We start from the raw sequence: 25725 nt of genomic DNA, 5'->3' as shown, positions 1-25725 counted from the left end.
GGTCCAAAGTCCTCTTTTCAGATGAAAGTAAATTTTGCATTTCATTTGGAAATCAAGGTCCCAGAGTCTGGAGGAAGAGTGGAGAGGCACAGAAACCATGTTGCTTGAAGTCCAGTGTGAAGTTTCCACAGTCAGTGATGATTTGGGCTGCTATGTCATCTGCTAGTGTTGGTCCACTGTGTTTTCTGAAGTCCAAGCGATCTACCAGGAAATTTTAGAGCACTTCATGTTTCCTTCTGCTGACAAGCTTTATGGAGATGCTGATTTCGTTTTCCAGCAGGATTTGGCAACTGCCCACACTGCCAAAGGTACCAAAAGCTGGTTCAATGACCATGGTGTTACTGTGCTTGATTGGCCAGCAAACTCGCCTGCCCTGAACCCCGTAGAGAATCTATGGGGTATTGTCAAGAGGAAGATGAGAGACACCAGACCCAATAACAATGCAGATGACCTGAAGGCCGCTATCAAAGCAACCTGGGCTTCCATTACACCTGAGCAGTGCCACAGGCTGATCGCCTTCATGCCACGCCACATTGATGCAGTAATTCATGCAAAAGGAGGCCCAACCAAGTATTGAGTGCTTTGAAATGAACATACTTTTCAGAAGCCTGACATTTCTGTTTAAAATATCCTTTTTTTTTTATTGATCTTATGAAGTATTCTAATTTATTGAGATAGTGAATTGGTGGGTTTTTGTTAAATGTAAGCCAAAATCATCACAATTAAAAGAACCAAAGACTTAAAGTACTTCAGTCTGTGTGCATTGAATTCATTTAATACACGAGTTCCACAATTTGAGTTGAATTACTGAAAAATGAACTTTTCCATGACATTCTAATTTATTGAGATGCACCTATAGATCCAAATTTAGCCCTTCATCCGGCAATCTCTCAGCAGCGACCGTCACAGTCGAAGCCTGCGCTCGTTATGATTAAAATTTGAAAGTTGCGCCCTTGAGAACCTTTACGGCATGGTTTACTGATATCGAACGCTCATTGATTTTCACCTGCTTCGTCACATATTGCGACTCCCCTCCATGGGAACTCCAGCACTGAACCCACAGGGCAGTTGACTGGATCCACAGCATGAGCTGAACACCAAGACTCAAAAACCCTCCACTTGGAGGAATACAGCCTTCTTGTGGAAAAAGCTCTCACACTCGCGATGGTCTCCTGGATGTCGGCAGGAAGACTAGAGATTAAAGCTGGCGGCCTTTGATGAGCCATACCCACAACTTCTAAATCTCGGGACGAGCATGCCATATCTTGCCCTGAAGCTGAGACAGCAGGTCTTGTCTGATCGGGATCTCCCATGGAGGGGAGTCCAGAAGAAGAATCAGCTCCGAGAACCATGTCTGGGACGGCCAGAATGGGGCTACAAGTAGGAGACAGATCCTGCTCTCCTTCACCCTGCACAGAACAGCCGGGATCAGCTTGACAGGCGGAAACGCATAGAGTTTCAATCTCGGCCATGGGTGAGTGAACGCATCTATGCCCAGAGGCGCTGGGGAGCTCAGGGAGAACCAAAGCGGGCACTGAGATGACTCCTGTGACGCAAAGAGGTCCACTTCCGCTCTGCCAAACACTTCCCAAATTTGAGGGTTTAGCATCCATTCTCCCGATCTGAGTTTCTGCCTTGACAGAAAATCTGCCACGAGGTTCAAGGTCCCGGGTACATGAACCGCTCTCAGGGAGAGGAGTTTGTTCTGAGCCCAAAGGAGGAGACGACGCGCATGCCTGTCCAGGGTACGTGATCGTGAGCCCCCTTGATGATTTATATGAGATACCACTGCCATGTTGTCCGTCCTGACAATGACATGGCGTCCCCTGAGAAAGGGGAGAAAGTGCAGCAGGGCCAGGGATACAGCCCTGAGCTCCAAGCTGTTTATGTGCCAAGAGAGGAACTCTCCCATCCACACTCCACACGCCGGCCTGCACTCGAAGACTGCGCCCCAGCACCCATGTTGACTCCTTTTTGAAAGAAAGAGTGGGTCCCGCCACATTGCAAGGGTGCGGAAACAAACGCACAACACTTTCAACAGGTGAAAGGCCGGTCCTGTCGATCGGATCCCTAAGAGCTTCGTTCACCAAAGAAACGGTCTCATGTGAAGCAATCCTAGGGGCAGCACAGGGGATGCTGTGGCCATGAGGCCCAGGAGCCTGCGACAGGTGCTTACAGAGACATGATGGCCTAGCCTGAAGTGGGCCAAACATGTAACAAGACTGGAAATCCGGGCAGGAGCTAGACGGGCCTGCATCTGAACAGAATCCAGGTGAACCCCTAAGAACACAGTCTGTTGGGATGGGTCGAGAACACTTTTTTCGGTGTTCAGTCTGAGGCCGAGAGACCGGATGTGGTGAAGAACGACGTCTCTGTGGCGAGTCACTAATTCCCTGGAGTGGGCTAAAATGAGCCAATCGTCCAGGTAATTGAGCATACGAATGCCCTGGAGCCTCAGCGGGGCCAGAGCAGCATCCATACACTTTGTGAATGTCCTGGGTGCCAAGGCCAGGCCAAAGGGAAGAACCTTGTACTGATAAAACTTTCCTCCGAAGGCGAATCTGAGGAACTTCCTGTGCCGTCGGACAACCTGAAAATGAAAATATGCATCCTTTAGGTCCATAGTGACAAACCAGTCCTCCGCATGAATTTGAGACATGATAGTCTTCAGCATCAACATTCTGAACTTCCCTTTGTAAAGGGAGAAGTTCAGACGACGGAGGTCTAGTATAGGACGCAGACCGCCGTCCTTCTTCGGAACTAGAAAGTAGCGGCTGAAAAAGCTGCGTTCCACTTCCGCTAGAGGAACTTCTTCTATTGCCCCCTTGAGAAGGAGGGAAGATAGCTCCCGCTGTAGCACAGAAGCCTCTGAGGCGCTGTTCACTACAGTCAGAAGAACCCCGTTGAAACGGGGGGGATTGTGACAGAACTGGAGTGTGTAACCGAACTGCACTGTTCTTAGAATCCAAGGCGATACCCCTGGCAGACGCCTCCATTCGTGAAAGAAATGAGATAGAGGAAGCAGTGTGTCGTAATGTAGAGGACATACCTGCATTAGAGTGCCGAACTGGTCCTTGCAGGGTAGCATGGTTGACCGCGAAGGAGAACGCCCGGCGTCCTGACGCGGGACAAGAGGGCCCACAGCCTGTGTGACGGATATGGGGTCTGCCGGCTCCTGGAGAAAACTGCACGTGTCTCCGATTACGTGAGCAGCAGGCGACACACAAATCGACGGTGAGGGGAGAAAGCTTAGTGCGTCTCCTATCTCCCGTGACGAAAAGGGGTGAGGCTGACCGAACACTGTACACCGAAACACGCTGGGCGGCGGATGTGATAGAGCTAGATGAGGAGAGCGAGTGAGAGGTGGGCAGAAACGCTTGCACGGTCTGACCCAACCTCGGAAGGCAGGGGAAGATCTCTTTCTGACGTGAGGGTCAGGAGCGACTCGAAGGAGCTGGAGCGGAGGGCTTGCTGGGCCGCTTCAGCTCAAGACGCCTATGGGGTCGCTGGCGGGGCAATGGGCGACCACGGGCTCCCCAAACCGTAGTCGGTGGGGGATGAATCAAGTCACTTCTCCTACTGGCGGACTCCTTCCTATGCGAGGAGTGCTCTCTGGGTAGAGAAGAGGAGGGAATAGAAGAGTCCCTAACTCTCCTGGGCATAAACTGCCTGAGAGCAGCTAACTGGGACTTGGCGGCCCGAAATTTGTCAACCACCGCATTGACCGCCTCCCCGAACAAACCAGACTGAGAGATAGGGGCATCCATGAGGAACACCTTCTCCTTATCACGGATTTCCGTAAGATTGAGCCATAGGTGGCGCTCTGCAGCCACCGAGCCCGCCATGGAGTGCCCTATAGCACGCGTAGTGTGTTTGGTGGCTCTTAAGGCCAAATCTGTGGCTCTGCGGAGCTCCTTGACCGCTTCCGGTGTCAGACCATAGCCCTCGTCCATTTCTTTCAAAACATCCGCCTGTTAAGCTTGGAGAATGGCCATTGTATGAAGGGCCATGCCAGCCTGACCAGCTGCCATGTAGGACATTTTACGATAAGGGCGGAAGTAGTCCTGCACGGTTTAGATGGAAGGAGGGGGCGGGACTTCCAAGAAGGAGCCGAAGATGGAGAGAGGTGTGTAGCCAGTGTGTCTTCAATCGCTGGAATGGCAGTATAGCCCTGCTCCACAGAACCAACAAGGTTGGTGAAGTCAGCAGCTGCTGCATTAGTCAAGCGGGTGGAAAACGGCTGCTTCCAGGATCTGGAAATCTCACTATGCAGATCACTGAAAAAGGGCAGCTTTCTCCGCACTGGCCTAAAATTGGGGCTGCTCAAAAACCTCTCATCTAGTTTAGACGACTGAGATTCGCTGGGCTCGTCGGGCCAATCAATAACGAGCTTTTCTGTAGCACGCGAAAGCACATCGATAAGCTCTGAATAGGCCGCGGAAGGCCACGCTACCTGGCCACCAGGCGGGAGAGTGTCAGCTGAAGCAGGCCCGAAATCCTCATTAATAAATGCTTTGTTAATGGTAAGTCATGTTCATAAAGGGTCTACAAATGTAACACATCAGTTAATGTTGAAATAGTGTACACTTTACAATAAGGTTCACAAATTCCATTAATAAATGCTTTGTTGAATGTAAGTAATGATAATAAATATAAACATGAACAACATATCTGTTAATGTTCAGATGGTTTCCACCTCAAAATTATGTTTACAACCCAAATCAAGTAAGTTAACCTTCAACAACGTGATCTCATGAGAAAACGTGTGTATTTTTACGTAAATTGTGGTTCTACCACATGTACATTTACTTATGTTTTCATACACACAAAAACGTACATTGACGTATTTATAGCACTAAAACGTAAAAATACTTACGTATTAACAGCAAAAACACGTAAATCATGTAACATAAAGTGTGAATGTATATGAATTCCCATGTTCAAATCGTGGCTTTAATGATTTAACGATGTTTTTAGTCGAATTTATTAAAAGCAGTTTACTCATCTACTTAATATGAAATAACATTTCTGTTCGTGGCTTGTGCTGCTCGTTTCAGAGGATTACATAATGTTAAACAAGACTACAATTTGAAACCTTATGAATAAAATTTCTGTAATTGTTTAACCATTTTGTAATATTTAGTTTGTTTGCTGTGTGACACAGAAGGCGTTTTCTCCTATGCAGCGACTGACAATACAACCATAAGATACACCAAAGCACAACATAAATTCACAAATCACATCCATTTTATTTGTTCGCTGTACTCCCAATCTTTAGAATCCATATGTTTGTAAGGAACAGATCCAAATTCAGCCCTTTATCCATCGATCTTCATCTTCATTCTCAGCAACAACGTCCGTCACAGTCAAAGCTTGCGCTCGTTATGATTCAAATTTGAAAGTAGCACCACCCTCGAGAAGCGTTACGACATGGTTTACGGCACTGATATTGAACGCTCATTGGCTCTCACCTGCTTCGTCACAGATTGCGGCATGCCGTGTTTCAGTGGATTGACATTTGAAATGAGTGCGCGCCTTCACGGAGAGAAGCAGGATTTATCATATTTTCATGGATTAATAAGTTAAATTCTGCTCTGTACCCTATAAAAAACTATTACTGCCAGACAGGACTGTGACTGGAACTCATCATCATTTGAACTACTTTTGGTACCACTTTTGACATTTTCGCAAAAAATAAATTATTGTGATTACGCTTGTTTGTCTGTCATTCTTTTATTTATAACAGTAGGTAGTTTAAAGAAATGGTTATGGGTAGGTTTAGGGGTAGGTGTAGGATTAGTGGCTCAAAATATCGTTTTAATGTTATATTTTTACTAAAATTATCATTTTCCTACACATTTCTGTTCTTTATGTTTTATTCTTTTAACATTCTGTATAAAATGGGTAGGTTTAGGTTCGGGATGGGGTTTAGGGATCTTATATTTATCTATAAAACGATAAAATGGAAATTATACATATATCTTTATGACATGAAAGATTCGTAAATATTTTACGTTTTTTCGCTGTAAAAACGTATGTATTTTTATGTTTTAGTGCCATAATTACATCAATATTATACGTTTTAGCACCTTTCTAAACGTACAAAAATGTACGTTTTGTGTCTTTGAAAGTTACGTATTAATACCTACGTATTAACAATGAGACCAGGCTGCCTTCAAACATTAAGGCTATTTACAGGCGTTGTTCATGATTAGTTCATGTTATAATGCATTAACTAATGTTAACTATTTGCGCTGTTAACATGAATAGATGCATTAATATATGCATGAGTTAACATTAACAAACATTAACTAATGCTGAACAGAGGTGTTGTTCATGGTTAGTTAATGTTAATTAATGCATTAGCTAATGTTAACTAATACAACCTTATTGTAAAGTGTTACCGAAAATTCTGTCATCAATTACTCACCCTCATGTCGTTCCGCACCCATAAAACCTTTGTTCATCTTCAGAACACAAATTAAGATATTTATTTATTCACAGCAATAACACTCCCTTTTTCAATGCCCAGAAAGCAACTAAAGACATTTTTAAAACAGTTCATGTGACTACAGTGGTTCAACCTTAATGTTATGAAGCAACGAGAATACTTTTTGTGCGCAAAAACAAAATAACAACTTTATTCAACAATAGCTAGTGATGGGCGATTTCAAAACACTGCTTCATGAAGCTTCGAAGCTTAATGAATCTGTATCAGTATTTTACCACTGAGTGACTTTGGCAGTTTGATACATGCTCTGAATCACTGATTCAAAACAAAAGATTTGTAAACCTTCATGAAGCAGTGTTTTGAAATCGCCCATGACTAGATATTGTTGAAAAAATGGCTTATTTGTTTTTTTGGGGTTTTCTTTTGGCACACAAAAAGTATTCTTGTCGCTTCATAACAAAGGTTGAACCACTGTAGTCACAAATATGTCTTTAGTAGCTTTCTGGGCATCTGAAAGTGTTAATTATCTTGCTGGCAATGCAGGCCTCACTGAGCCATCAGATTTTATCAAAAATATCTTAATTTGTGTTCTGAAGATGAACAAAGGTCTTACGGGTGTAGAACGACAGAAGGGTGAGTAATTAATGACAGAAATTTCATTTTTGGGTGAACTAACCCTTTAAAATGCCCCTATTATGCTATTTTAAAGGTTCCTAATTTTGTTTTGGAGGTCTCCTACAACAGGTTTACATGAATCCAAGGTCAAAAAATAAACTTTCATTTTCTCATAATATAGTTACATATTATCACATTTTTCAAACATTCTCAAATGACTTGTCAGAAGATTCAGTTTCTCTCCTTTTGGAGAGCCTGCTCTGCTCTGATTGGCCAGAATTTAGTTGTTCATTATATAAAAGATACTATTGTAATATGTTTATCAGTAAATGAAGAGTTTGGTTCCAAAACGCCATTTTTTTTTTTAAAAATTGAGTTTTCGCCAAAATCAGTATTGTATCTGGTCAGTATTGAAAAGTCATTTATTATTTTTGCGCAAAATGCAATATCCTTTGTGTTATTCTGTCATGTTTTTTCCCTTTCTTTCCAAAACGCGACAAACGCCAGTCGCAGACAATACACCAGGCATCCTAGTTTTCCTTATCTGCTTTGTACTTTGTGATCAACAAAAGCAGAAAAATTAATAATTTTGACGGCATTGATGAACCTGTGGTGGTTTCTGCGGTGGGGAAGAAATGTAAGTCATCGAAATGTAATCATTTGTGTGAGGAGATGAGACACTCGAGTCAGGAGGAGGAAAAATGCCGGCTGTTGCTTGTTCCACGACAGCATGAAACTTTTGTCACGGTCCTCAAAATTGAATCATGAACAGTTTTTAAAAGCTGTTAATACCAATGTACTCGGCAAATGTGTTTATTTTAACCGTGCGGTGGCGTCAGATACTCTTTAATCGGTAATGACAAACGGAGACATAATTAATTTATAACATTAACAAGATGACTCGTTGAATTCATTTTGGGAGCGACAACTGAATGTATTTTTAGTAAATTGCCTGTATATAAGATTAGTATTGACAAAGTTCAGAGGCTGTCATATATGTGAATCAACTTACTTTGTTGTGTATTTTCAATATGAAAAATAACTTTTATGTAGATGGATTAATTGCATTTTGGAAAAAAGCGTGTCATGGATTTATTGCATTTTGTGGAAAAAAATAATCCGTTTTTATAATAAACTTTTTAAAATCAAAATGTAGATTTGAATTTTGAATGTTTTTATAACCAAAAGATGCTATGTGAAAGTTTGAAACAGAAAATAGTGGTTTTCATCTTGTCACTTTCTTGGTAAAGAAAACACCTTTTTACTCAAATTAATCAAAATGGATTTATAGCATTTTGGAACCAAATGTATATATGTATATATATATATATATATATATATATATATATATATATATATATATATCAATCACAGAAACAGTGTTCACGTGTCCCCTGGACTCCATTTCCCATGATCCTCCATGTTCCACACCTCAACTCACTTCCCTCATCATCTCTCCCGCTCTCCCCAGATTCCCTGCACCTGGTTGTCTTCGTTATCACTCCCTTTATATTGGACTCACTCCCTGCACTCCTGGTCCGTTCTTGTTGTTAGTTTTGCTTAATGTTTGGTTGCTCTCCTTTGTTTAATAAAGACCCTGTGTTATAGAAGCCCGTTTAAGCCTCATCCCTGCAGCAACACTCACTGTGTAACAAACAGACAGTATGTCTTCATTAAAATCACACTTTACTGCTGCTTTCAAATCATTGAATGGACTTACTGATGGGACGACTGACATCTGGACAACTTCTGCCCACTGCAAAACAAGAACAAATCAGTGGATCTTGTTATACACATGGCTGCCCGTAATGATTCAGAATGACATCTGAAAAATATTTTTCATAATATTATTCCAACTTTAAAATAGTTTTGATAAGCAAGTACATTATACTGAAGCATCAGCTGACTATATATAGGATGCTGATGGATAATTGAAGAAACTTAACAGACTGGTACATTGTTTAAAACTCGAAAAAAGAGAGACCTAGATCTCATAATTTTCATCCTTCAGACTTGTTTTATGGAATTTTTGTCTACTGAAATCAAAACATATTCTAAACTATATATTAAAAAAAAATATTCATCATCTGCTCCATTAAGCTTCTGGAGGTTTTTTTTCGCTAAAACGTGAATGTACAAAGGTGTTACACCATATTTTGTTCCAGCATGCAAAAAATATTAAAAACCCATAAAAGATTTTATGAGTACAATTCACTCACCCTCTGGTGTAAGCTTCTGCTTTTCAATCTTCATTTTCTTCAGTTCTTCCTTTGTTTCACATCTGACTTTGTTCTCTTGAGCTTTCACATACATCTGAAGTGAATATGGTTCAGTCTTCATGTTCTCTATATAATCCAGTAGATCTGGGATCTGTCCTGAGTTTTCAGGTTCCTTTAACCCCATCACTCTGTAATGACCTCCACAGAGACTGATTAACCTCTGAGATTCTGGGCTGGATTTGACAAACTCTGTCGCATTTTCTTTAATATGGAGACATGTGATGAAAATCAGAAGGAAGTGTTCTCTTGAGCTGAATATGCTGTGGATCTTCTCTATTCCTTCTCTTTCTTCATTAGTAAGTGGAGCAGCAGGAACAATGAGGAGGAAAACATGAACTCCAGGATCACAGAGAGACACACAGTGGAGAGTCTGATGCATCACTTCCTCCTTTGAGAGCTGACTGAGAGCTGGAAACTCCACCAGACTGATCAGACGTCCATGAAGCTCAACATCACTCCACACACACACTGTGGACTCTTGAGCTGATATGGGTGTTTTTTTCCCCAGTAAAAGCTTTGACATGGAGGCTTTCATTTCCTCATTACAACCACACATTACCAAGATCAGCTTTCGATTTTTAGACATGCTAAATACACTTGGTTCTGAAAAACAAAAATATCCAGACATATTTCAGCTTTTTTGTCCTGGAAATATTTTTTGTTATTAAAAACATTTTATTATTATTATTTTTTTCTTTTTGCAAAAATAACAGGATATTTAAAACAAGAAATTTACTTGAGAAGCAAGAAATATAAATGTATAATAAATGTATTGCTCTAACTCTCTGGTAAATCATTTTTACTTCTTTTAATTATCAACCTAAATTATGCTAAATGCTTCTCATTTTTAGGTGCTGCCAGATCCTCAAATAAGGCTAAGATTTTTATTTATGTATTTATATATATATATATATTTTTTTTTTGTTAGTGCTACATAGAAAATTAAATTGGTAAATGTAAACACTACTGACAGCAGTCCGGTAGCAAAAATGAAAGACTTACTGTCCACTTGATTCAGTGATGAGCTCTGTTGTGTCTCCTTAAATCCACTACGAGTGATTATTTCATCCACTTTTTGAAGTATTTGAGAGCATTGTGTATTTTGTGTAAGTTGAAGGCATGCTCCACATTCTGTAGATATTTCTTGAATATATTCATTTTCAGGTTTCTGTTTAACGACGAGTTTCTCATCATCAGTAGTCAGAATCATTGTGCGCTTCATCGCCTGCTCACCAAAGCAGTTCAACACTGAAGGTAATATCTCTCTAATCTTCTGACTAAAATCATTGTGCTGCAGCACCAGTATGATCACATGAGGTTCTGGAGGAGAAAACTCAGACACCTTCTGTGCTAGTTTCTGTAGTTTGAATTGTGAGTTGAGCAGGTGAATTGTGCTGATGACTGTGATGTTTCTCCCCTCCACTTTTTCACTGTGCTCCTCTACATCAGATGGGAACATTTTCTTGTCAAACACATTTTTATCTAAGATTAAGTTTCCCACTCTTTTGTTTTCTGATGCGTTCTTCCCCAGCAGGACAATCCTCAGATCACTCACTGAAACACACAACACACAAATACACTATGTTGTCAAATGGCAGTTGAACAATCAAGTATTTACTTCAGAATACAAATTCTGGAATTAACATGCTCTACACGATCCCAGACGAGGAATAAGGGTCTCATCTAGTGAAATGAATTCTAAAAAAAATAAAAATGTATATACTTTTTATCCACAAATGCTCATCTTGCACTGCTCTGCGATCCGCACGCATTATGTAATCACGTCAGAAAGGTCACGTGTGACGTAGGCAGAAGTACCGATCCAGTGTCTACAAAGCGAACGTGCAAAACAGTTAAAACAACGATATTGGTCGATTTTGAAGTTAGAGGAGAAAATGAGAGTGGAGTTTTTCACCCAACCTCGGTACTTCTGCCTACATCTGTTACATCCACGCCTGTCCCGAACTCCGTTTCCCAGAATCCTCCCTGTTCATCACCTGTTTGCACTTCCCTCATCAGCCTTCCCGCCATTCCTGGATTCCCTGCACCTGTTGTCATCATCAGCACTCCCTTTAAGTTGGACTCACTCCTAGCACTCCCTGTCCGTTCTTATTGTTAGTTTATATGCGTGTATGGTTCTCTGTTTCCTTTGTGATAATAAATACCCTGTTTATTGAAGTCCGTAAACGCCTTGTCTCTATCGCAACCTACACTCTGTAACAGAACAATGGACCCAACCGCTGGACTTCAGCAAACAAAAATGGTTATCTTCCTCAATCCATTGCCCTCGGAGAACTGCCAGCGCCTGCCTCCCAGCAAGGAGCTCACTTCAGCGGTGGATCGTCTTTGGGGATTTCGGCAGGACGGTCGCCCGCTGGAGAGGTATGTGGAGGAATTTTCTGAGCTTGCTTACTTGGTGAACTGGCCGGATGCCCCACTTAACGCTTGTTTTCTGGCGGGTCTGGACGAGGACACAATTCGCTTTAGTGAACCTGCATGTTTTTTTTTTCCCTAGTCGAAACTATTAATCTGATTCTCTTTCTGAATGGTTCTGATTTTGAAGTTGAAGAGGTTCAAAAAGAATCGTGTTTTCCTCGCCCAGTCCCCGCAGAAATACAAGCAGCCTGGCCAGTTCGTCAACCGCCAGTTTCCCCCACATACCCCTCCAGTGGGTATTCCCCTGGTGTCCTGCCTGACAAAGAGCCCAAGCCACCCAAAGAGAAGTCCACCGCTAGGCCCAGACGGCTGAAAAATAAGGCCGCCAAGCTGCCCCAGTCTCCAGCGAATGCTGCCACCAAGCAGCCCAAGTCTCCAGCAAATTCTGCCTCCGAGCAGCCCAAGTCTCCAGAGAATTCTGCCTCTGAGCAACCCAAGTCGCCAGAGAATTCTGTCTCCGAGCAGCCCAAGTCTCCAGAGAATTCTGTCTCCAAGCAGCCCAAGTCTCCAGAGAATTCTGCCTCCGAGCAGCCCAAGTCTCCAGAGAATTCTGCCTCCGAGCAGCCCAAGTCTCCAGAGAATTCTGCCTCCGAGCAGCCCAAGTCTCCAGAGAATTCTGCCTCCGAGCAGCCCAAGTCTCCAGAGAATTCTGCCTCCGAGCAGCCCAAGTCTCCAGAGAATTCTGCCTCCGAGCAGCCCAAGTCTCCAGAGAATTCTGCCTCCGAGCAGCCCAAGTCTCCAGAGAATTCTGCCTCCGAGCAGCCCAAGTCTCCAGCGAATTTTGCCTCCGAGCAACCCAAGTCTCCAGTGAATTCTGCCGCCGAGCAGCCCAAGTCTCCAGTGAGTAAAATGAATGACTGGCTTATTGACTTTTGGACGGAGCCAGTAGCTCCAGCCTTCCACGAGCCCGCTCGAGCCTTCCTCGAGCCCGCTCCAGCCTTCCACGAGCCCGCTCCAGCCTTCCACGAGCCCGCACCAGCCTTCCACGAGCCCGCTCCAGCCTTCCACGAGCCCGCTCCAGCCTTCCGCTCCAGCCTTCCACGAGCCCGCTCCAGCCTTCCACGAATCCGCTTCAGCAGCCCACGAATCCGCTTCAGCAGCCCACGAATTGGCTCCAGCAGCCCACGAGCCCACTCCAGCCCATGAGCCCACTCCGTTCCACGAGCCCTTACTGCCCTTACCGGCCATATACCCGTAGGTGGGGAACATGTGGGTGGAACACATGTGGGTGGGGCTAAGGATCCACCATGGCCGCCCACGTCTCCTGACCCACCATGGCCGCCCACGTCTCCTGACCCGCCATGGCCGCCCACGTCTCCTGACCCGCCATGGCCGCCCACGTCTCCAGACCCGCCATGGCCGCCCACGGCCTCGCCTACCGGGGAAGGGGAGGTAATGTTACATCCACGTTTGTCCCGAACTCCGTTTCCCAGAATCCTCCCTGTTCATCACCTGTTTGCACTTCCCTCATCAGCCTTCCCGCCATTCCTGGATTCCCTGCACCTGTTGTCATCGTCAGAACTCCCTTTAAGTTGGACTCACTCCTAGCACTCCCTGTCCATTCTTATTGTTAGTTTATATGTGTGTATGGTTCTCTGTTTCCTTTGTGATAATAAATACCCTGTTTATTAAAGTCCGTAAACGCCTCGTCTCTACCGCAACCTACACTCTGTAACAACGTCACACATGACCTTTCAACGTACTGCGTGGCGGATCGCAGAGCAGTGCAAGATGAGCATTTGTGGTTAAAAAGTATATAAATTTTAATTTTTTTTAGAAAATGAGCGATGGTTTCTCTAGATAAGACCTCATCTTCCTCGTCTGGGATCGTGTAGAGCCCTTTGAAGCTGCATTAAAACTGACATTTGGACCTTCAATCCGTTGAACCCCAGTGAAGTTCACTATGGAGAAAAATCCTGGAATGTTTTCCTCAAAAACCTTAAATTCTTTTCAACTGAAGAAAGAAAGATATGAACAACTTGGATGACATGGGGGTGAGTAAATTATAAGGAAACTTTAATTCTGAAGTGAACTAATGGTGACCAAACATTTTCAACAAATATCAACATCTAAACCTGTTAATTCTCAAAAAGAACTGTAGACAAATGGCAGAAATAAGGTCAGTCTGGTTTTTAATAAGAGAGATTTAATGTATTTCCATGTGATTTAATCTAAGGCCGTGGCTGGAAGTCAATTGTAGTTCTTGTGTTTCTCTTTTCTTCAGTGATTCTGCTTGTTATCATCAGGTGTCTTGAATAATTGAACAATCATCACATAATTAACCACTTAAGTACCTAATTAACTCTAACACTGCTTCGATGTTACTTTTAACACCCTGCTGGTGGTTCCCATATAAACACAGAACGGTGTTAATTTAACACCAGGGAATTTACTGTGGTCAACGTTCTTTATTTTGAATTTGCACCAAGCAGCCATTCCCTCCGGACTTCTGTTGCTCTCCACTAATACACAGAACAGTTATGCTTTATTAAGGGGGAAGAAGAGGGAAAGTTTTGCTAACTAATATGATAAATGTTGTGTAATTTATTAAAAACTATAAACACCACAATGTACTCCGTACAAAATCATATCTTACCTTATCTTCACCCTTCACCTCATCATTGTTAGTCATAAATTATTTTATTGTATGGTACTTTTTCCTATGAACTATAATAACACTAAAGGGCTGCTGTGACTGTGTCTATTACAGGTGAGTCTGTTCTCTAAGCCAAAACATGGATGATGACAACAGTGAACAGATTCTTCTTCAGCATTAGCTGTCCATTTTGTTGAAATGTAGAAATAGGTAACCCAAAATCTTTTTTTTTTTTTTTTTTTTACATTACATTTACATTCATGCATTTGGCAGACACATTTATCCAAATATAAAATACATTGTATTTAAGTTTTATTAAGTTATTTTATTCATTTTAAGTTATCCATTCCCTGGAAATCAAACCTATTATTTCAGCATTCTAGCAACTTGCTCTACTGTTTTAACTACAGGAATGCATTGTAAAGAATGAAGCTTTAATGATTTGAATGTAATGGATTATCAGCTAATTATGTACCATTCCTGTAAGTCCATTCAGAATCAGATGTAATAGTGTTTTTATTAATGTCAAAGTACATACAGCATCAAGGTTGTTATTTTTTTTTTTTTTGGTGCTTGCAGGTTCATTCCGAGAATCAACCCTGATGGCACCAAATGCCAAAGTCACAGACCAGATGGAAATCTGGAACGGTCCAAAGTAAAACAATCAGCCTGAGACCCTCATGTGTTTCTCATCAGAGAGTTTGTGAACTTTGACTGTCAAAATTACTGAAATGTAACACAACACAAACCGACTTTTACTTTATTTTTTTTCAGTATGTTTTTGCCATGCTACAGATACAAATGGTCCCTAGGAGATTAATTTTAATGTATGTTTATCAAGATGAAATGATCAAACTTTTTGAAAATAAAACAAACAAACAAACATACAAGCACAACCATAACTTGATGAGATATTAATAATGAAAAATGTGATCACATTATTAGTGACCCGTCAACCCTAATGAAGGGTGAACCATTTATTCATGAGTTATAAATAAAGACATGATTCTCGTGTTAAGGTTGACTTTCACAGGTTACTAACGTTTATAACTCATGAATAAATGGTTCACCCTTCATTAGGGTTCACAGGTAATAATAATGTAATTACATTTTTCAATATAATTATCTCATCAAGTTATGGTTGTGCTTATATATATATATATTTTTTTTTTTGTTTTTTTTGTTTTTTTAAATAAAGTTTGATAATTTCTTTTTGATAAACATGAACAGCAACAGTGAGAAAAGTGACATAAGTCATGAGATGATATTGGGAAAACCACAAATAAACCCTTCAGTCTCACCATAACAGTATATTTTTGCTGCATCATGAAATAACCAGAAATCTGGTTCTGAGTAAAATATGTGTGAGTAAATACATTTATTAAACATTTATAACGTGCAAGTTAAAAATGGCTCACTATTTGGCAGGTATTACGTTAAAGTCACCCTTTTTATTCATGCAGTTATAACTCCTTATCAACAACTTTATAAACCCTTTATAAAGGAAACCTTAATGTAAAGTATATAAAGTGTAAAAAGTGTAAAGTGTTTACAGTGTTCTACCACAATTTGATTATTTTATACAGGTAAAAAAAATATACAAACTAAATGAAAATAAACTCAATAGTATTAATGTTGTAAATGACAACATGATAATAATACTGTAAATGAAAGTACAGTACTGTACAAAATACTGTAAGTGAAAATACACTAATAATACTGTAAAACATTTTATAGTAAATTACTGGCAAGCTGCAAGTAAGTTACTGTAAAAATGCAACAATCTCATTACAGTGTTCATATAAATACCACTATGTTATCTTTTATTGGACTTACTGTTGGGACGATTACCCCTTGGACTTTGGTCTCTCTTGCTTTCTGCAGGAAAGAAGAAAATCAAATTATGTACACTTTTAAAAATTTAGTGTGAAATTACAGTATATACCAGGTTAATAATTGCATGACTTTCACAGTAATTCCATAGTAGGACTTCTCTTGTATCTAATTTCACTCTCAAAAAAAGTACTGTAAACAAACAATATCATACTGCATTTCTACAGTGCATATGCACAATGAAGGTACCCAGCATGCAGTGCAGCATGAATAGATTATGCTGTGGAGTTTCTTGATTCTTGTTTTATCTGTGCTGCTGAACTTATTTTTGCTTCACTTTTAACAGTTTGTGTTGATTGTTTATTTCATAATGTTCAGAATTGATCTTTTTTATTATTATTTGTTGAGTGTCACCATTGTTGTGTTTTGTATGTCGAGTATTGATGTCTGTGCATCATTAGGTGATGGAAGAAAAAAAATCTTGTGTTTCAAAGATAAATCTCAGCAGCTGCTTCACTATTGTGAAATATCAGTCTACAAACAATTATGAATTTAAAATAAGAAATTGATAAATCTTTATGCTGAAATAATGCTAATAATACTATATTTTGACTAACTTAAAATCAGCCAATTAGTTTTTTTATATATATATTCTTGCCACTAGTTGCATTTCCATTACAGATTTGTGCAAAACTTTTGCAATATTTTCTAAATATCGATAAAAAAACTATTGCGAAATTATGTGTGTTTCCATTAACTGATGTTATGTGGCTAAAATTTTTTTTTTTCCTCTTGCGATAAGTCGTTCCAAAAATCATGGCAACGGATGTTGGTGAGTTTATGTATATCCCAGCCACTGCACTAGCCATTATTTTTAATCAAAGGAGACGAAGGCATGTTATCCAAGCATTTATGGCAAGAAAAGCCCTTTATACTTGGGAGCGGCCACGTATGAGGTGTTTCTGGGTGTTTCTCCCTCCTATCTGCTTTGTGGTCTTGATAAATTCAAATTGTGGCATTTCTTTGTTGTTTAGAATCCAGTAGTCCTGTAATACTTTTGTCTTTTGTGAGTTTAATGAAGAACTCTCTTCTTCTGTCCAAACATACCACGCTCTCCATTTCCATTGTAGTTTTGCAAAATATTCCTTTTTCGAATTGCCTGAAAAACCACCTCATGCAAGCATAAAACTTTTTTTGCAAAATTGACGTTTCCACTGAGAGTGTTTTCAATTTGCAATTTCAATTTGCACAATTTAAAGCAGGGGTGGGGAACGTTGATAATGGAGAACCATTATCCTGCAGAGTTTAGCTCCAACCCTGAAAAAAAGTACTCACCTGCCTGTAAATTTAGTAATCCTGAAGACCTTGATTAGCTTCAGGTGTGTTTAATTAGGCTTGGAGCTAAACACTGCAGGACAATGGCCCTCCAGAATCAATGTTCCCCACCCCTGATTTGAAGGGTAATGGAAACACGGCTACTGTTCTAACAAATGTTTTCATTTGTCACACTTCTGACTTGGATAGATCAGAAATTTGAATATGAATATACAAGGTCCAAGATCCCGAGCAAATGGAACACTGATTGCCATTACGGTGATTCAAAACAACTACAGTACTAAACAATATAATTTCTTACAGTGGCATGGTTAAAGACAACTTTATCATGTGAATTCACAGTAAAACAAGAGCAGTAAATTACTGTGATGTCAGAATCATTTTGCTGTTGATTAGCAATAATTTGTAAGAAAATGACCCAGCATGCATTAATTTCACTGTAAATTTCTGAGTACAGTAATTTATTGTAAAATAATACTCTTTAATACTGTAAACTCCTTTAACAGTGTAGGCTATAAAATTAAGTAGGCTATTTAAAAAAAAAAAAAAAAAAAAAAAAACACTCAAATAGTGCCTAGCTACTGCACACATGTAAGAAAAAGATGTTTTATCAGATGGAATTCATTCTAGACAGTCTAGATTCAGACAGTGGAGCATTGTTTCAAATTTAAAGCAGGCCTGATTGCATTACTTATAATATTACTTACAATAGGACTTTATTACAATCAATGTTTTGTCAGGGAGACTTTTAAGATTCATTTAAATATGCATTTAAAGATTTTTTTAATACTTTCTCTAATGTGTCTTAAAATAAGGCAAATTACTTAGGATTGTTGATTGTACCGAAAGTAATTTGAAAAGGAACATTAAATATACACAGTTGAGGTCATAATGCAGGCTTATTTATTCTTATCTATTTTGCTTTCAGCGCAAATGGTAACGCAGAAATGATATAGGCCTACCAATGTTACGCATTCTGTAAAAAAAAAAAAAAATCAGTAAAGCAAGAGATTTTCGTACAATTTTACGAAGATTATAGTTTAGAAATCATTTGAGGTTACAGTATTGATGCTTTGTGTTTACGACTTACACTTGTATGATTCTTTTCTACGCCATGGCTTAAGCATGGACTTGCAAAGGTAGTAGGCCCATTTAATATAAACTAAACAATTGTTTAGCACAAGTCTTTGAATAAAACATTTATTGTCTAATTTGATACTTACCCAGTCTGTTTGCCATCTCTGCTTCCAAGTTTCAAAATCAAAGACAAAATCTGATTAAAAAACAGCAGAGAGAAAACCATGAGCTTATCAGAGGCTAAAGTGCATCTACTACAGCAAGCTTTTATCATCAAAGTCTCAAATAGCCGCTTTTGATTGATTCAGCTCATGTCATTAAAATCACACTTTAACCAGGTATTCAAAGATCCAAAAAAAAAAAAAAATGCAGCACAACTGCGCAGTAGGCTACAAACAACTTTACACAGGTACAAAGTGTGTTTTTTTATTTTTTTTTTAAGTCCATATAAAACAGCAAAACGAGTGTTGCATAAAACTATCTAGTTGTACAATTACATGCGCCATGACCATATTTGGGTTTCCTTTACCTGTGTGGGTGCTGCTTATTTTGAAGAGTCTGAGCTCTTTCAGCCTTCATTCTTAACAATAGCGATGGGCAAATGCTGCCCGGGTGCTTAAAAACTCCACCTGTTATCTGTTTGTGGGAGTTTGGACATTTATTAACAACACAACTCAGATTACACGCTGCTACACCTGCACCCCCTGTGGTGGATTTAAAACATATCCACATTTTCTCCAGTTTAATAGGGTACAGTGCTAGAGAACAAGTAGGCTGCATAAAATAAGTAAAACAAAGCATTTCACAGATACAGTAATAAAATCAGTGGAAATTTATAGCTATAATAACAACCTGTTTCTTTCCAATCCAAACCACATTATTTCATATAAGCTAAAAAAAACATTGTGGTTTTCTTCAACTCATTATGCTGCTGACTTGTGGTTGTATGATGTAAAAAAGACACTTGCACAGAGTAAATTATGCTAAAGATCTGCATTACAAATGTTTCATTGTCACATATTTTCTTAAATTCCAGGTGAAACCCAGATAGCATGTAATCACTGAAACAATGCTGAGTCAGTGTTGATGCATCAATGCTAATTGCATTGAATTAATGTTTACAAAGTGATGTTGCTTCAGTATCACTTTCGCACCCTCAGTTACTGTTGAAACAATGATTTCAATCACAAATCAATGGTAATATCAACATTTTTAAGTGCTGTTAGTTCAATATCTAGTTTACACCCGCATTTAATGTTGAAACAATGGTGACCAAAAAATCAGTGGTAATGCTATTGAATCAACTTTACACTATGATTGATTCTGCATCACTGATACTGAATCAATATTGAAATTAACAAAAATAATGAGTGGTAATATTGTTGAATCAACATTACACTATGATGTTGATTCTACATTGCCGATGCTGAATCAATATTGAAAAGAGTGAAAATGATCAATGGTAATGTCAGTGAATCAACGTTGATCTACTGCTGTTGAATCAATATTGAAATTAACAAAAATAATCAAGTGTAACGTCAATGAATCAACATTAAAATATAGAAAATTAAATTATTTAAGAGTGGGGCAAAAAGGACAAAATCATTACAACCTTTAAAATATCATTACTGTTAGAAGTCTTGTGTCATAAATACAAATAGACGAATGGCTCAAGTTTTCAAAATCTGGCTTACATCAGACTACTCTTTTCCTTTGGGTTCTCTGAAATCTGAAAAAGAAAGCATGATGTTACTTAAGAGCAAGTCAAGTCAGTTTTCTTAGTCACAATACTGCAACTTGCTAAGCCAGTTGATAGACAAAAATCAAAAAGTCCCATGATGTGCTAACATGCTCCTTTCATGGGCCTTTAGTTTGAATCTATTCTGATGCAGATTTGCGGAAATATGGACTCCAATAATCTACTGGTCATAATGTTTTCAGAAGAATCCAGAGTGAATCAAATATAACATTTTATTTGTCAAGTAAAAATGTATCATGTCAATTTAAAACTTTTTTTGCAAAATTGACGTTTCCACTGAGAGTGTTTTCAATTCGCAATTTCAATTTGCACAATTTAAAGCAGGGGTGGGGAACGTTGATAATGGAGAACCATTGTCCTGCAGAGTTTAGCTCCAACCCTGAAAAAAAGTACTCACCTGCCTGTAAATTTAGTAATCCTGAAGACCTTGATTAGCTTCAGGTGTGTTTAATTAGGGTTGGAGCTAAACTCTGCAGGACAATGGCCCTCCAGAATCAATGTTCCCCACCCCTGATTTGAAGGGTAATGGAAACACGGCTACTGTTCTAACAAATGGGTCTTTCATGGGCCTTTAGTTTGAATCTATCCTGACGCAGATTGGGTTGTAAATATTTATTAGGAGGACAGAATTCTCCTTAGTTTTCAATCTTCTTCATAATACCAGTGACTGCTGTGAAATTGAGACCATTTTACCATTTACATTTAAAATGATACCAAACACAAAAAGGGAAAAACAATAGATACACAAGTTACATTATATGTCTTGAAGAATTTTCAGTGACTTGAGTCAGGGGGAAGGGAAGGTGTGTTTGTGTGTGTGTGTGTGTGTGGTGGGGGAAGCGTTGTCCTTTTGGGGTTAGGGCAAGGCGTTGTCCTTTGCTACTTCTTTGAGATCTTTTTTCCAGATAAGTTTTATTATTTTATTGCAGGATGCTTGATCTCTGTTTTTGTCTTAGCAGGAAAATCAAGTCTTACAAATTACACTATGGGAAAGTTTCCAATCTGTCCACCCAAGTTTATCTCCAGCCATAATTAAACACACCTAAAGCTATGGAAGCCCGTTTTCGCCACTAAATAAGAAAAATAAAAACAGTAATTGCGACTTTTTATCTCGGAATTCTGACTTTTTATCACACAATTGCAAGTTATAAAGTCAGAATTCTGAGATATAAACTCGCAATTGCGTGATAAAAAGTCAGAATTGCGAGTTTTTATCTCAGAACTCTGACTTTTTTTCACGCAATTAACTGACGGACGGTTTCTCTGTCTGTAACAATTCCGGACATCCAACATTTCTGGTGCATCCGATAGCCGTGCTGCCGTCCTGATGTCTGAAGCAGTTGGTGTATATAGAATGTGCCACTTCAGCTTCGTCTGTTTTATTGCGCCTCAGCCACAGCTGATTATTATTATTGTTACTATTACTGTTATATTGGTATTATTGTGTCAATTTCATTAGTTTACCTATTCTGTTAAAAACAACTTTTATTCACCAAATACTTACACTGTAATTTGCAGAATTGCATGATTCTACCCTTGAATGCTCCCTTTTATGGAGTCACCAGACTTGAGTTGCAGTTGATGAAACATGATAGGTATTGGTGTTTTAGTATTAAGCCCACTAGATGCTGTAGCTACTCATGTACAAGGTTACTGTGGAAACATGCTATGCATATTCCTTTATATCACGCAATTGCGAGTTTATATCTCGCAATTCCAGGGGTGTAGTTTGTGGGGGGGTGGGGGGAGGTATATTCAAATCCATCAGTTACAACCCCCTAGTGGCGCCTGCCGCTGTATGGCTGTATGCACTGTGCGTACCATGAGAGGGTGCTAATTAATGCCGTTTTTATTTTTTACATAATTTTTAAATTGATTATTAAAATCTTTCTGTGTACACTCATGACATATTAAGAAAGCAAGAGAGAATGAGAATAAATAAAGGTGTGCGTTTGTGTGTTGTAAAGTCAAATGTGTTTATGTGCGTGCATGGGTGGTCGTGGGGGATATGGGTGAAAAGAAATCTGATTGGATAGTTTAGTTTCGTCACTTTTTCCACACATAAAAAATATTACTACAGATTTAACAAAACAAGCTCAACATGTTTAAACGCTCTCTAAAACAGCTAAACTTGATTGAAACATTTGCAAAAGGCCTAAAACTATTGAGTAGGGATGGAGAAATGAAACCTCTTAAATATTTGAAGCTTTTCTCTGAATGTTTCGGGAAAAGTTTCAGAGCATTAAGAGTGTCGAAAACAGTGCCATCTTGTGACGGGTAAAATGTACAGCAGCCATAAACCCGAGCGAGCAGCTCCATTGTTTTATCCATTATGCACAAATAAATGCCTGACGATGCTAAATGAGTTCAGTTTTCTGATAATATAATTCAGATATTAAAGTGTGGCAATAAATTAAATGTAACAACAAAAAACAATAAATATAATAATACTAATATTACCTTCTGAGTGGTTTAAGGCAAGTAAATTGTGCTGTTATTTTATTGTTTTACCGGTTATAGGACAGAACATATGACAATGTAATATATTTTTTTGTTTTAGGCTATTTAAAATGTTAGTAAATGGATTTGAACTTCGTAGTGGTCTGTGTTCATACATTCCGACACGCAAAGTGAAGCATTCATGTGAATGGAAAGAAAGTGAGACTTTGTTGTTCGTTAATCACATGTTCCCATTCAGTCAGTCACGTTCGACGTTGGAGTCATCTCCAAAAAACAGCAATTTTTATTGCTTTTATTGTTTTTGTTCTGGTGGCGGCTCGGATCTCGCTAGCTGGTGGGAAGGCACGTTCAGCGGTGAGTGTCTCAGCGCGCTGGCACAGGACGGTGCAGCACTCACCCCTTTGTGCTTCAGCTGGTGGGTATTCTAAAAGAGCAAGCACAGGCGATCAGCGTCTTTTTCAAGATGTCTTTTCGTCCGTGTGTTTCTGGATGTGGTCGTTTCCTGACCTCGTCTGACGGCCACGATCGCTGTCTCACTTGTCTGGGTAAACAGCATGCTGAGTAAGCACTCGTGGATGGCACATATTGGCGTTAAGATCGCGACTCTCCTTCTTTAACACGGAGGTACGAGTCCCCTCTGCTGCTACCCAGCCACCCGCGGCTGTAAAGGTTGCCGGTCTGATTAGCACTCTGGGAGGTCTGAGGGTTACAGCCCCCACGAACCTCCCACTCCTCTACTACGCCATGTGCTGTCGATTTGCCGGCTGCTGCTGCGGGACCCTCTACGGAGGTTCCCCGCGTCACTTTCGGTGCTCCTGAGGAGGATCAGATGTCGATCGCTGCATCGGGGAGTGGGCTTTTGGACTCGAGGATGAGGACGCCTAGCTTCTGCCCTCCGGGGTGGTCGTTCACGCGGAATCGGATTCAGAGTTGACGGCCATGCTTGCCCGGGCCGCCGCGGGCATCGGGCTCGAGTGGAACCCTCCACCATATCCCAAGCGCTCGCGGTTGGATGATTGGTTTCTGGGTGCGGGGCGTGGTTCTCAGCCACATCCCGCCCCAGTGCCTTTCTTCCTGGAGGTGCATGAGGAGGGTTCAGAAGATTTGGACGGCACCTTTTACTGCCCGAAACTGCTCTTCTGCCTCCTCCACTCTCACTACCCTTGATGGTGGGGCCGCCAAGGGTTACGTGGAAATTCCGCAGGTGGAACGTGCGATTGCGGTGCACTTTCTCGACGGCCCCATTTCCCAGGCCAGCCTCTTCGGCGACATTGTTGAGGACTTCGCACAGCAGTTCTCAGCAGTGCAAAAGCAGACGGAGGCCATCAAACACATCTTGCCCCGGCGTGATGTTGCCACCATCCCGCCGTGGGCTGGCCCCCAGTCTGCACAAGCTCCCGGGAGGTCGGAATCTTCCCATCCTCCTGCTCCGGGGACTACTCTGTCCCAGGAGACGGTGAAGGCACTGCTCCTTCCCCCGGGAGAGGGCCGGGTGGAGAATCCTGTGTTTCCTTTTATTTCTGTTCTGCCTGTTCCGTTCGAGGATTGGAGATCCCACTTTTTCAATAAAAGAGCAGTTTCCAAAATCTCTGGGCATTCAGGGTCTGTACTGACAGTGGGCGACGCACCGCTTCTTCACTCTCAGCCACACCCTCTTTCGCCACGGGCAGGGCTTTGGCGCTCCGGGGACGCGCAGCCTCCACACACCACCCTGCCCCATCGCTTACGGGACACTTGGAGCCACGTGAGTGCACCCCACTTCGGGATGCACTGCCTCCCGAGTTGGGCCACAGCGCTCCACGCTGCCCCCCCGTGGGTACTTCTGCTGTCTGGATAGTTCCACTCGTATGGTGCTTGGGGGCATGGTTACGCCTTCCCAACCCTTCCTGTTGGCTCATTCGGACAGTCAGACTCGGCTACGCGATTCAGTTCGCCAGGCGTCCCCCCAGGTTTAGCGGCGTCCTGTTCACCTCGGTGACAGGTCCAAACGCCCGTCCTGCGGGTGGAGATTGCGGTCCTTTTGGCGAAGGACGCAATAGAGCCTGTCCCTCCAGCCGAAATGAAGTCAGGGTTTTACAGCCTGTACTTCATGGTACCCAAGAAAGGCAGGGGGTTACGGCCAATCTTGGATTTGCGTGTCTTGAACCGGGCCCTTTACAAGCTCCCATTCAAGATGCTCACGCTGAAACACATCCTCACGTGCGTTCGCGCCCAGGATTGGTTCGCAGTGTTCGACCTGAAGGACGCTACTTTCATGTCTCGATCCTCCCTCGACACAGACCGTTTCTACGCTTTGCGTTCGAGGGTTGAGCATATCAGTACAAGGTCCTACCCTTTGGGCTGTCCCTGTCACCTCGCGTCTTTACCAAAGTCGCAAAGGGGGCCCTTGCCCCGCTCAGGGAAGTGGGCGTTTGCATACTCAACTACCTCGACGACTGGCTCATTCTGGCCCAGTTGACCGCTTCAGCACTGGCTTCACAGCCGAGTCCCGAGGTGGGCATGGCACCATGACTCACTCAGTGTGGTCATCACACCGAGTTGTCGCCACACATTCAGCTTGTGGTCGGACCTTGCTTTTCTACGGGCCGGAGTGCCCCTAGTACAAGTGTCCAGGCATGTTGTTGTCACAACAGATGCCTCCACCACTGGCTGGGGTGCCATATGCAGTGGTCAGGCGGCGTCGGGCTCCTGGACAGGACCCCAATGCCACTGGCACATCAACTGCCTCGAGTTGCTAACAGTACTCATTGCCCTGCGCCGGTTTCGATCGCTGCTGCACGACAAGCATGTACTGGTCCGGACGGACAACACGTCGACCGTAGCGTACATCAACCATCAGGGTGGTCTACACTCCCGTCGCATGTCGCAACTCGCCCGCCATCTC

General features: G+C 41.3%; 1 protein-coding gene across 3 annotated transcripts in view; it reads right to left on the bottom strand.

Annotated features, from left to right (window-relative positions):
* The window catches only part of LOC127509850 (uncharacterized), a 79616-nt gene extending 60656 nt beyond the window's left edge, over positions 1 to 18960 (bottom strand). Inside the window, exons 1-5 of one of the 3 annotated variants that reach the window (XM_051888989.1) lie at positions 18769 to 18960; positions 16214 to 16255; positions 10348 to 10899; positions 9286 to 9948; positions 8787 to 8822 (exon numbers count right to left, since the gene is read on the bottom strand). In XM_051888989.1, the coding sequence (XP_051744949.1) occupies positions 8787 to 8822; positions 9286 to 9948; positions 10348 to 10899; positions 16214 to 16255; positions 18769 to 18784 (1309 nt within the window). In that variant the 5' untranslated portion in view covers positions 18785 to 18960. Of the gene's footprint in view, positions 1 to 8786; positions 8823 to 9285; positions 9949 to 10347; positions 10900 to 13644; positions 13725 to 16213; positions 16256 to 18768 lie in introns of those variants that run through there. The other 2 variants (XM_051888991.1, XM_051888990.1) reach the window with 2 other exon arrangements.
* Positions 18961 to 25725: the final 6765 nt, after the last annotated feature.

This window comes from Ctenopharyngodon idella, chromosome 3 (assembly GCF_019924925.1).
Source record: "Ctenopharyngodon idella isolate HZGC_01 chromosome 3, HZGC01, whole genome shotgun sequence".
Lineage (NCBI taxonomy): Eukaryota > Metazoa > Chordata > Actinopteri > Cypriniformes > Xenocyprididae > Ctenopharyngodon > Ctenopharyngodon idella.
Note: the sequence above shows the minus strand (reverse complement) of the source record. Positions and strands in the feature narration are given on the sequence as shown.